This window comes from Podarcis vaucheri (assembly GCF_965113315.1).
Source record: "Podarcis vaucheri genome assembly, chromosome: 1".
NCBI lineage: Eukaryota > Metazoa > Chordata > Lepidosauria > Squamata > Lacertidae > Podarcis > Podarcis vaucheri.
Window position 1 is genome coordinate 73,504,320 of NC_138759.1, and position 12,746 is coordinate 73,517,065.

General features: G+C 40.1%; 1 protein-coding gene and 1 long non-coding RNA gene across 17 annotated transcripts in view; one reads left to right on the forward strand and one right to left on the reverse strand.

Moving 5' to 3' along the window:
• The window catches only part of LOC309516907, an 87,135-nt gene extending 78,806 nt beyond the window's left edge, over window positions 1–8,329 (forward strand). Inside the window, exon 5 of one of the 3 annotated variants that reach the window (XR_014213060.1) lies at window positions 7,884–8,329. This is a non-coding gene — a long non-coding RNA (uncharacterized lncRNA). The remainder of the gene's footprint in view (window positions 1–7,883) is intronic. The other 2 variants (XR_014213062.1, XR_014213063.1) reach the window with 2 other exon arrangements.
• The window catches only part of SOX6 (SRY-box transcription factor 6), a 460,580-nt gene that overhangs the window by 38,468 nt on the left and 409,366 nt on the right, over window positions 1–12,746 (reverse strand). For all 14 annotated transcript variants that reach the window (XM_082193371.1, XM_082193374.1, XM_082193373.1 and 11 more), the window contains one exon: window positions 1,585–1,693. In XM_082193371.1, coding sequence (XP_082049497.1) covers window positions 1,585–1,693 — 109 coding nt within the window. The remainder of the gene's footprint in view (window positions 1–1,584; window positions 1,694–12,746) is intronic.

Consider the following 12,746-nt stretch of genomic DNA (forward strand, 5'->3'; position numbering starts at 1 on the left):
GAGACTGTCGGACTGCTATTAGGGGATGATTAGCTGCTTGTGCTTAAAATGGTGCCCCTTCAGAGTTTGTGCGGCCCCACAAACCTCTGTGTGTGACAGAGCTCCTCAGACATGTCTGCTCTAGTCACTGTTAGAGTCCGACAGTGGCTGTTTGCGGAAACGCCTCCAACAAAGAAGTTCCTTAACGGAAACACGTCTCCTGGACTCACGACGTGACAGCTTCCGACGAAGCATGGGTCTCCCTGCAATTGCTTCTGACACCTCCCCACTATTTTCACTGGACGTGTCTCTCACCCCTTTCTCCCCCCTGCTTCCTGCCTGCGCTGCTGCATCTCTCTCAGTATCCCTGAGATCCTCCTCCAGAGACCCCGCGCTCCCCCTGCTGGTCCCTGCTTTGGCTGTTGAGTCTCTCCCAGTCTCTGGGAGCCCTATCACCTCCTTTCCCTCTGAGGTCAGTTCCCTGACATATGCATACAAGAAGAAAAAGCTAAGCTGAAATATGACCAATTAGCAACGTAATTTCCAACAGAGCTGTCAACCAATTAAAGGCTTTTAGTTGATTAATGGCATTGTTTTTAACTGATCAATTCAAGTAACTAATTAAAATAAACATTACAGTGTGCAGTCCTTGACCATTGAAATCAATGGGAATTCTTCCATAGGCTTGAACAGAATCATAACTACAACCCTTCAGATCTCAGTGCAAATATGTTTTCGCAAAGATAGCATGTTCCTTGAACTAATTGGCACGACTACCAGCACTCCACATCCTTTCATACTGGGCATCTCCAATTAAAATTTCACTGTAATTAATTCAGCAATTGATCAATTAATTGGATAATCCACTTCCTTGCTCTTTTCTTCATTATCGTAATGATAACATATGCTTAAAAGTTCTGCAGGGTCTCTTAAGATGACCAAGGGCCATACTTGCTGATTACTGAATATTGCCTATGAATATGTGAGGAAGTGATCATCTGTAGTCTCTGACTGAATTCAGCATCACTGCCTCCACTTTTCTACAGCTATTTCAATCTGGGGCAGCATAGGATGGTAATGCTGGGATTAATCATATGTCTGAAGGTGACAGATGACAATTTCTGCATTACCTGAGCCAACCCATATGCACTTTTCACTGCTCATATGAGGTTTACCCAATATATCCAGCAAAACATTAAGAATATGGCCAGGCAGCTTTCATGAGTGCAAGTTGCTCCAAAACCAGAAGTCCCTACTCAAGGAGTCTGATATATGATCTGTGGGCCACCATATAAACATTACACTATTTGTGTGAGCACTTAAAATGCACATGCCACCCATCTGAGGTGACATACAAACTCACTCAAGAGAGCTTTCTGAGAAGAGTTGAACCAGAGTGTAAATAATGAGAGCAGAGAATGCATATTGTATGGAACCATTTTACAACTAGAACTTATGCTTGCACATGTCACTAGAATCCATGCAAAATGCCTCAAAGCTCTGCATGGGGATTTAGCTGCACAATGCTCATTTAAGACATCCAACTTTAAGGAGCTAAAGGAAAGCAATGCTCAGTGGCTCAATATATTTGTTACAGAAACTCACCCTCTGCATCTTCTGGCCTTGTAAGATCAATGACTCCTGGGCCTAGTTTTCCATCTTCACTGGGCTTCCCTGATAGCTGTGGGCCTAAATTCTCATAGCGTGTTCTTTCCTGCCGAAGAGAAAGGAACATTAAGATTTCCAGTCTGTTCATGTCTGAATATCTTGAGCGTACTCATTTTCTATTATACTTCCCTGCCCCTCTGGCTACCACCTGCACTTCTCCTGCCCTCCATACTAATATGTCAGTCCTTTCTTGATTTCCAATTCCACATTTTCTTGTCCATCTAATAGAGGTTGCAAGTCATATTGGTAGGTAAATCTTTGTTCCTTACATTGCCCAATCCCACAGTTGGTACCTAAGCATGAGCTAGTACTAGTAACAGATACAGGCTATGCTTTTTTTCAGAAAGAACACAGATATTGTTTAACTGCAGGTATCAGTTTAGAATTTAGTGTCCAAAATCTAGTTTTCAAATATGCAATACCCCTCCAGTACTGATTAAATGTATGATGAATTAATATTCAAGCCAGTTCCTAAGTTATCTTAGCACCATGGTTGACTCTTCCGTGGTGCTTGCTTCCTGTGCTGCTAAATTTAAAGTAACGAGGAGCCCATGTTGAAGGTGTCTACAAGATGATTATTTCCCATAGCAGCAGGGAAAGGGTGATGCCTGTGTGGACAGTTATCCTATCCTACATTCCTCTCATATAAGGGTGAAAATATGTGGACATAGTAGCCCCATCACTTTGGTAATGTACAAATTGGCTTTTGGAAGTTAGCTTATTAACACCTTTGACTCACTAAATCTCTTAATAACAGAAAACCCACAACCACTATGTATTTTACTACACAATGAAACAAATAATTGTGTGAAAAATTAAATCGATTATTGCTAGGCAATAGCTTTAAACAACCCATTACAGTTCAGGTAAGTATAAAGTAGGGCAGGTAGCATTACTGTGGTGTAGAAATGAGGGATTGCGGCAGAAGCTCTAGAAATTACTAAGAACACAAGAAGGAGATCCTGCTGGACGAGGTCAATGGTCCATCTAGTCCACCATCCTGTTCCCACAGTGGGCAATACCCAATCACAATGCACAGTCCTATATTTCTTAAATGACCTTGGGAGAAAGATATTGGCATTTGGGGAAAAAATGCTAAAATTCAAAACTTAAAAAGCACTTTCTACTAAAACTCGCTAATTTAATGGAAAAATCACCACCAGCACAACCACCACTCCTCTCATCGAGATATGCGTTTGCATTGGAACCCTTGAGAAAACACAAGTCTGAATTTTATGCAAGAGGCTTTCAAAGACAAGTATTTCAAAGAAGGAATACTAGATGACAGAAATAGTACTATTATTTTGTCTAGAAATTTGAACTGAAACTCAATGGGAATTTTAAAAGAGAGAGCAAGAAAAAGAAAGGGCTGTGTTTGTTCCCAGAATAAACATTTTTGTGTGCTGTAAACTTCTGCTGTAAAACTAGATCAAGAGACAATTTATGTCCTCAAAATATGAGAGGACAAGAGCCTTGAAACAATATGGCAGCACATATCTTCTGACAGTGGTAGCCTCAGTGGTACTCTGTCTGCAGCAACGTGCTAAATAGTTATCATTAATGTATTGTTCTTGTGGGGGGAAAAACAATGTGTTCTCTCTCTTGTCTTGTTGATACTTCTTAAGACTGAACTTGGCATTGTGTTGAGAATGAACAAAACACTGTTGTTCATTACTATGAAACTATTAAATGTCATGTCATCTTGAATTTACAGACATGAAATGCCAGCTTTCAGTTTTGTGAACAGTTTTCTGTACGTTATACTTGATGCATTATGCAGCAGAAGATTGCTGATTGCTGTTCACTCTATTGTTCAATGACCTAGTTCTGTACTGAGCATATTACACATTAGAAGGAAAACATTACCAAGTTTATTCCCTGAAGAATTGCCAAGGAACCTGGTATTGGTCTTAACAAGCAAAGTGGCTCTGACTCGTTTGCTCAAATCTCTCTGCATTGGTTAGAATAATAGAACTGTAGCACTGAAATGGGACTTGGGGGTCATCTAGTCTAACCCCCTGCAACCCCCTCTTTTTTGCCTAGTGTGAGGCTTAAACCCACTACCCTGAGATTAAGAGTCTCATGCTCTACCGACTGAGCTATCCCAGGAGGCATTTGCTGTTCTAGTCAGATCGTTTTCAGAAAACAATTGCTTACTAATTAGTTCTCTGTAACCAAGTTTGCAAGAAGATGTTTAGATTCTTAAAATATTGTTTAGCTAATATTTGGAGTATTAAGGGAAGATGCTAGGCACTGTGTAAAAATCCAGACTAAGCTTCTTTTCCAGGACAGGTCATCATGTGGGGGGAAGTTGTTAAGGAGTACAAAGGTGCTGATATCTAGTTATCAACACATCAAAGCAAGGTTTTTGAGTCTGGGCAAACGGAGGTTGCCAGGGTGGCAGTGGGCAATGATGTTAATAGAAGGGGGTGGTATTTGGCAAGGAGTTTCTGGGAAGAAGAAGCAGGAAGTGGGGAGAATGCCATACGGGGCTGAAGAAGAAGACATTGCCACAGGAACAGACAGCATGGCTGATTCATCTAGTAGATTTGAGCTGGCTGCTTAGGAGGGCAACAAAGGACTCTCTTGTGATGCTAGTGTTGGGAACTCTATCTAGATGCAGGTTGTGAATGTGTATAAATAAACCATATTTCCTAAGACACTACAGCCTCTTCTGTGCCTTAAATTTCCAACGGAAACACAAACTCCGGTTTACTAAGACCCTTGAAATCTTGCACCTCTGGGCAGACATTGGGGTGACTTGCAGCAATATTAAAATGTTTAAATAATAACAGGCGGGGCAGGGGGTGGGAACCAACATTACACTAAATTGAAGTACAGGTGTTTACTGCATCACTCTGCTTGCATAACCTTAACATTCAACCATTTTCAATGTTTCTTGAAGTCTCCCATTTGCTGAAAAACTATATTGTCATTATTAATTTCCCACTATAACGTGTATTGAGATAATGCTGTTGTGATATGCAAAAATACTGAAACAAAGAGCACTGAGAAGAAACATAACTATTGGTTACAGGCAGGCAAGCACAACATTCAGCTGAAGAATGCTATAAGGTCCAATAGTAATACCTCACTATCAGAACGGATCTTGCTTTGCTGGTGCAAAGGAATGATTCTACCCCCTGTCCCCCGGGGACGCACATTTAAAATAGAAGAGTTGGATTAGACCTTTCTTTAAGTTCCTGCAGTTGGGAAGTAATTGGCATTTTGTACACTGTGTTTCTTTTCTTTCTTTTTTCTAACATTTGCATTTAAAATATTTCTATAAGGAGTGTTAATGTGGCGCCTGCAATTTTCATGGCAAAAACCTAAGTGTGTGCTTTGGGGGGGGGGAGGGAAAATAGCACACCACTTTAAAAAAAAATCAACAGAACCTTCTATGTATCAATATGCACATTTGAAGTATCCTTCTAGTCATTCATTCCCTTTGATTTTCTCCAGAAAATATTCTGTGTTAAAAAGAAAGTTTCTGAAAGAATATCAATATTTTGACACTGAAAGAGAAAAGGGAAAATTACATGATAAGGCTCAGGAACTGGGAGGAAGAGAAGCGTACATGGTAATAATACCTAAAAGAATTGAGGTGAATCTATGATTCTGTAATAACCTTCAATGTCTCATTCTTTTGAAATATATTGACTGCTACAATTCTGTATGTATGGTTTCATTTTTCCACTTAAAAGTATACCTCATAGCAATAGTAACTAATTTTCAGGAAAGCTGTAAATAAATAAAAAATCTATTACAACATAATTGGTAAATACAAACCTAAGTGTATTTCTGAAGGCAAGAAGAATTTAGACTGGACTCCTATGTATATTTACCTGACAGAAAGCCCAGTTGAACATAGAGAATTATTTCCAAGTAAACATACATAGGGATCACAGTCAGGTAAATAAATGCATCTGTAATTGAACTAAACTAAGCAGATTATAAAGGAGTACAAATTGCAAATTCATTAATAGGAAATGGTCTGTATATTTAAAATACGTTCAGTTGTGTGCGCTGTTCTCATGCACCTACCCAAATTCTATTTAAATTCCTATTTACAAGCATGCATGTCCATATGAATACATATTCATGTCTGAAAATAGCATATACTTGTGAAAATTTACACACACACTAAAAAATTACTTACTTAAAAAACTACACACCTGTCTTACACATCATAGAGATAGCTTATTTATCCTCAGGAAACCCTGAGCTCATTTTTTGTTTATTTCAAACTAAACTGCTTCTTGTAGGCATAAGGCCCTGAGAATATATCTTGAGTAAAGTAAGTGCGTTATGCCATGGGGCATAATGAACACAGAACAGAATTCTAACTCAGATCATGATTACTGGAAAACCAAGAGGGTTAATGCTTTTAAAGAACACAGTCTATGTCTAAGTACAAAATGGACTCTTGGCTACTTGGAGATATAGAAAAACCTACTCATTGCTACTTTCGTGGTTTTGGGATGACAACACACTGGGGCGGGATTCGTTTTACTAACAACCGAACCTTCATTTTCCATTCAGTGACACGATTAGGCACTTATTTATGCATTGTCAGGCACAAACATGCAGGCAGCATAAAAGTTATTGGGGAAAAATTAAAGCCTGCTTCGCTGTGTCGCAGGACCGTTGGTTAAGTGCTTTGAAATGATGATCTATGAGGTAGATGTTGCATATTAAATAAAGATATTTAAATGATAAAGCCCCCTTTAGTGAGCACTGATGAATGTTAAATGTTCCAAGCCACAAAGCTGAGCCATCCGTCATATTCACATGTTATCACAGTCAATGATGGAGCAACCCCAGTGATGACAGATGGACTGTGAGATTATTATCCCCTTATTTCCAGAGTCACCAAACCAGTCTCCTACTCAAGCATTATTTTTAACTTTGCATTAAATTAATAACTTCCTCCACACTTCTGTGGTGGGAATGATCAATGCTTTCCTCCTGGGTGTAAAAGGGAAATGGACTAGTGTAGTCAACTGAAGGAAGTAGGGGAAGAAGCCTGCTCATCCACTGGAAAAATCTGAGTGGGTGGCGGGGGGGGGGGAGAGAGAGAGAGAGAGAGAGAGAGAGAGAGAGAGAGAGAGAGAAGGCTGCTGGAAACTTCAGCTAAGTAGAATAAATATAAAATTGTGATCTCGGGGAAGAAAAGTAATGATAACAGTAAGCACATAATAATGGCTTTTCTCTGCACTTAGGTAAAAGCTGAATTTTTGATGTGCACAATATATTTTCATAAAATTTTATATACTATGTTTTATACACTTATTGGCTATTCCATAATAATGTGTGCGCTAACAGTAAAATTGCTCCCAAATTTATGTGTGTTATTTATTCTTTCCCACGTAACAATGCTTTTTGTTGTAAAAAATATTCTGTTTATTAATGTAACTTTACAACCACTGCATCCAAGATCCGTGGTAAATTAATGACATTTTTATTATTTTATAGTGTCATTAAATTTTTACTGATCACTCCATCAAACAGAAGCCATAAAGGCCATAATGTAAACTGGGACACTTAGATCAGGGGAGCAGGAAACCATTCCATATAGTCTGAAGTAAACGGCTTGCTATAAATGATATTTATACCATCTTTAAGCATGTGAGAATACTTGGACAAGTTTGGCAAAACTGTTTCAGTACAGCAGTGGATTGTGTACTTAAATAACAGTTTATTTGCCAGCAAGGCAAGGGTTTGTGTGTGTGTTTTTAAACCATATGAAAGAAGATGACTGATTGCATTCATCTCTTGAAAAACAATATATGAAATGTAATAATACACCAGGCCCCCTCCCTTTTGGATTACCAAGACTGATCAGACTATAACCATTCCTCAAATTATTTCAACATGTCGTTCCCGCCCCCCCCCCCTTGCTATGTATGCAGACGCTGAAGTGGAAAATGGCATACATAGTTGGACAGTGATGTAATACCTTTTATTTCAAGAGTCTAACTTAGTAGTTACCAACATTTATTTCAAGAGCCAATTTTGAGACTCCTTGTTAATGTGGGTCATTTACAGAAGCCACAGAGTAAATGCCTTTGGGACCGTTACACACTCTGCGGACAGTATTCCAGTTGCAAAGTGTGCAGACAATTCCAGGATGTTGTCTTTACATGCACAATACATTAAAGTTAAGCTATTCCATATTAAGCCCACTCAAGAAACAATAACACCAGTGTCTTGTTTCCCGCTTCTTCCTTCCCTAGACCATATTGGCTGAGTCCTGGAAGACCTTCCCAACTAGCCTGCGAAGGCAAGGGCCCTTACTGACTCCAGCTACAAAAGCCAAGGCTGCTGCACAGACTTTTTGGTTAGGGAATTGTTTAAGGGGGCTGTTGGGGGGGACAGTTGTGGCTGTTACTGATATTCATATTTTGTATCTACATTTTTAGTTGCTATGATTTATGTGAATTTTTTTCAGTTTGGTTGTGTACTTTTTGTGTGTTTTATTTATTGTTTACGACTACTTTTGTTATATTTGTAATTATGTACATTTTTTCATGTTGTGAGCCACCTTGACAGCATACAAATAAAATGTTTTGTGTGTGTATGTATGTTCCTCTGTTCAAGTACAGATATAATAAATGAACAGAAGGGGAATCTTTTCAAAACCTATTTAGATATTTTTCTAGAAAAAGTGCTTGTCATTTCTACACTCATAGCAGAATTCTGTGGGCATTAAATCCCAAAACAATGGAGGACAAAACTCCAGACTTCTAAGCAAGTGGCTTAAGGTAGCCATGACAACATAGTTGTGCTTGGTTCAGGCATATAGATTTGCTTTCCAAACTAGTGCACAAATAATGGTGCTCTGAAAAAACTTACAAATACCTCCATTTTTCTCTGCAAGGTCAACTTGTGCATTGTCCAAAGGCTTTCCATTACTTTGTGGCAGTGGCTATTAGCAAATTAAATCACTCTATGCTTGGAATCTCTGACAATATTCTAGGCACAGCAAGAGTCATTAAAAATGGACATGTGAGGATTCTTATCAGACCAAGGTAAGTGCCGTGGAAATTGTTGTCTATTAATTGATTTGTTTTTGCAAGCAATGTAATAGGCCTCAACACAACATCATCAGCTGCACCCTCCATGCAGCTACAGTGGTACCTCTAGTTATGATCTTAATTAGTTCCGGAGGTCCATTCTTAACCTGAAACTGTTCTTAACTAGAGACGTTCTTTTGCTAATGGGGCCTCTTACTGCCGCTGCGCCGCCAGCACACGATTTCCGTTCTCATCCTGGGGCAAAGTTCTCAACTCGGGTTAACTCTTTCAGGTTAGCAGAGTTTGTAACCTCGAGGTACTACTGTACTGATAAATTGATAAATGCGGTGATTACTATTGGTCTATATAAGTGTGCAGGATTATATATACAGTGGATGTTCGGGTTGCAAACGTGATCCATGTGGGAGGCACGTTCGCAACCCACAGCGTTCGCAACCCGCGTCCGCGCATGCACGGGTTGCCATTCGGTGCTTCTGTGCATGCGCAACCTCCGAAACCCGGAAGTAACCCATTCCGGTACTTCCAGGTTTCGGCGGTCTGTACCTCAAAAAAACGCAACCTGAAGCGGCTGTAACCCGAGGTATGACTGTATATAAGTATCAGGATTAGAAGAGGTGGGCTCATTTTTCACAAAAATGGGAAAGGGGAACACAAAATGATGGTTTGTATCCAATGCAGTGTCCATTGGTGCAAAGGGGCTTCTGTTTCCTTCCCCTCCCAAATTTGTAGGGTCCCTAAATCCCGTGGAGCTAATTTTGTAGCCACCTAGGGGGTTGGAGGGAAGAAGAGTCTGAGAAGTTCTGTTGCACACGGAAGTCCCTTGTGCCAGCAGAGCTGCAGCACTGGATACAGCCCTATATGTGGGACATCCAAAGTTTGGCTTGTGATACATGACTCCAGTAATTACCGTATTTTTCGCTCTATAACATGCACCCGACCATAACACGCACGTAGTTTTAGAGGAGGAAAATCCATAGGCATGCCACCCGTAGGCATTCCCTCCATAACACGCACAGACATTTCCCCTTACTTTTTAGGAGGAAAAAAGTGAGTGTTATGGTGCAAAAAATACGGTAAGTGGATTCATGTATGGCCCTCACAATCCAAATGCTATATCAGTTGAACAAAGGATGTAGATATTCACCTGGTTGGGCCAGGTGTATATTCTTCTCAATTCACCCAAAACAGGGGAAAGCAGTACAGCAGTGGCTTTAGGGCTGTGCAACCAGTGTGGCTGCTTCAGCCTCCCCACCTGTCACTGGCCTCCTTGCACTGTCTTGGGTTTTTTAAAGAGAACTGGGCATTCTTTCTTCAGATGTTCAAAGAGAGTAACAGCATTCCCATAAATACGTGTATCCTCCTTCCCCCACAGCTTCCCACATTGTTAATGGCTCTCTGGATTCAACCCCATATTTAGGAAACGTACTGTGCAAGGTTCAGAACAGAACAAATGTTAATTATTTTAAATCAAATAATTTGGAAAGCACTATACTTAATGAAAACCGAAGCTGCAGGTGGTAGGAAGAGCGGGGGGATTGACAATAACGGTATTTTTTCCCCAAGTTACATTGTTTGGGGGTGGAAAACCTCATCTGCTTCTCTGTTAAAGAAGACTTTTTGATTTAAGTCCTCCACACCTCTGAGCATATAGTCACAAATCCTGAACTACTGCCACACTTGCTATCACCTCTAAATTATAGACCTATTCCAGTTAGATTACTTTCATCGTTTATTGCACTCACTGAACTGCGCCCCCCCCTGCTTTAAATAGAATACGTTGTGTCTTTGTTCATCTGGTTTTAATATGGTTTTAACCAATTCCAAAGTTATTTATAAAGTTTGCAGCTCCCCAGTAGTTAGACTTATGAAGCATTGAGTCTTAAGCATATCCAGTTGTGTGGTAACCCAACCACTGCTTTCATGTGGTTCCCATAGTTTTATTTATGCACAAAAGCATGATCCATAGCGGTAGCCAAACACTTTGGGATTAACCCTTTGTTTCAAATAAGAGAAGTGTATCATTTTATATAGTTCAGCCAAAACTTCACGCAGACTAATTCTCACAAAAGGGTAACACATTAATTCTGCTGAAATTAATCTAGTTCTACTGGTCTTGAGAGTGAAAGGTTTGAGCCAACTGAAATAGCCCCTTAGCAAGTGAAAGGAAAGGGAAAAGGGGAGTTTTTGACATGCTGCATTGTAAGCTAAACAGAGGCTGCCAATCTGAAGCCTAAACTAAACAAGGAAGCACTTTCAAAATTTTATATTGGTAAATAAATTTAGAAGCAGCAAAAGTTTGATGAAACATTATTTCATAGTATAAGCTGTTCACCTTATGGACACAATGACCTCCCATCCTTCCTGAGCTGTTCCTTTGCTTTCATTATCAGCACCTATTATAGGACTGTTTTACTTGGTTGCATCTGGGACACTGCCAATGTCAGGATACTAGGATTTAATAGGCTGATGATGAATTATGTGGGACAAACTTTATATTGGACAAACTTATATTATTATCATGTACTGGAATCTGGAAATGTATTACTTTAGAGGAGACCTTTCCATTTAATACCACCCTGACAAGGCATGGGTAATTACTGACTCCTGCAGCTGTTATTTTAATAGTAATTTCTAACACCCATACCCTAGATTAGTGGTGGCCAAACTTGGCCCTCCAGCTGTTTGGGGACTACAATTCCCATCATCCTTGACCACTGGTCCTGTTAGCTAGGGATGATAGGAGTTGTAGTCCCAAAACAGCTGGAGGGCCAAGTTTGGCCATCACTGCCGTAGATACCCTAAAGTGTTTTCAGCAACTTCCCAGGCAGTTTCAAATATATGCAGTTCACAGGTACTAACAAGCTTCACTTGCAATAAAACTGCATAATATACAGAATCTCATGCCCAGGGGCCAAATATGGCCCGACAGACATCTCTGTCTGACTCCAGGCACTGTTCTTAGGTCACACCCCCTTCTCTAGGCAACACCAGCCATGCTATCCAACCGCCAAGTGCTTTTATCTAGAGAGAATGTGGTTTTGAACTCTGATAATGCCTCTTGCTTTCTTGTATGGAGATGTGTGTATCCCAGTCATCTTTCTTAGTGTCCTCCTCCCCCCAAAACTTACCCTTATGAAGGAGAAACTGGCAGCGTGAAGGACTCACTGGAGACAGAAAAGGCTTTGATGGCTTCAGCCTTAAGGTCTGGGTGCTCCTGCACATGTTATTGAGCATTGTTTCCTGCCAGTGTGCATCGGATTTAAATCTCCTGTGGCTCCCAATTCAATAAATTAGGTTGAGAGGCAGGTGGAATTACATCAGCTATATACCACAGCAGGAAAGGATGCACCCACCAGGCCTTAATGATGCAATCGAAAAGGCGCCTCCTATCTCAAGTGAGCTCTCCCTACAGCCATTTCCTAACTTTTCAAGAATAGCTTTGCTTGAGAAGGATGGTGAAGTGGCAAGAAGAGCTGGTTCAAAGTGTTGAGAACCTACTCCAAGTTAGGCCTGAGGTATGAAATAGGTGTGCACCTTGTTTGCAATGAAACCCAGTTTTAAAATGGGGTTCATATTCTAAGCCTCTGAGTTCTGAAATTCACACCCATAAATTAAGTCTCAATTAAATCAAACAGGCTTACTTCTGATTAAAAAATAGTTAGGACTAATCTCTCTCTCTCTCTCTCTCTCTCTCTCTCTCTCTCTCTCTCTCAAAAATCAGGAATGCTTAACTGATTGTCCCATTCCATTGTCAATAATAGTTACATCAGCAGTTAAGCTGACTGGCAATACAGATGCTCCAAATAATCTGTGCAGTCTGAAACCTGAGAGGAAAGTAGGAGCTGATGCATGCTTATAAATAAAAATATTGATATGCAGATTCATATATTCTACCTTCACTAAGAGTGATATTGTAAAATGTTTGCAAAAGCAATCTCTCTGTGTTTCAGAACTTAACCAGATGTTACAGACAGAGCTCCTGTTGCTCCTGGTCTCCTTCCTTTCTCATAATGTCTCTATGAATACAATGAGCGATATTAAGTCACTGCACTGTGTGTTGTC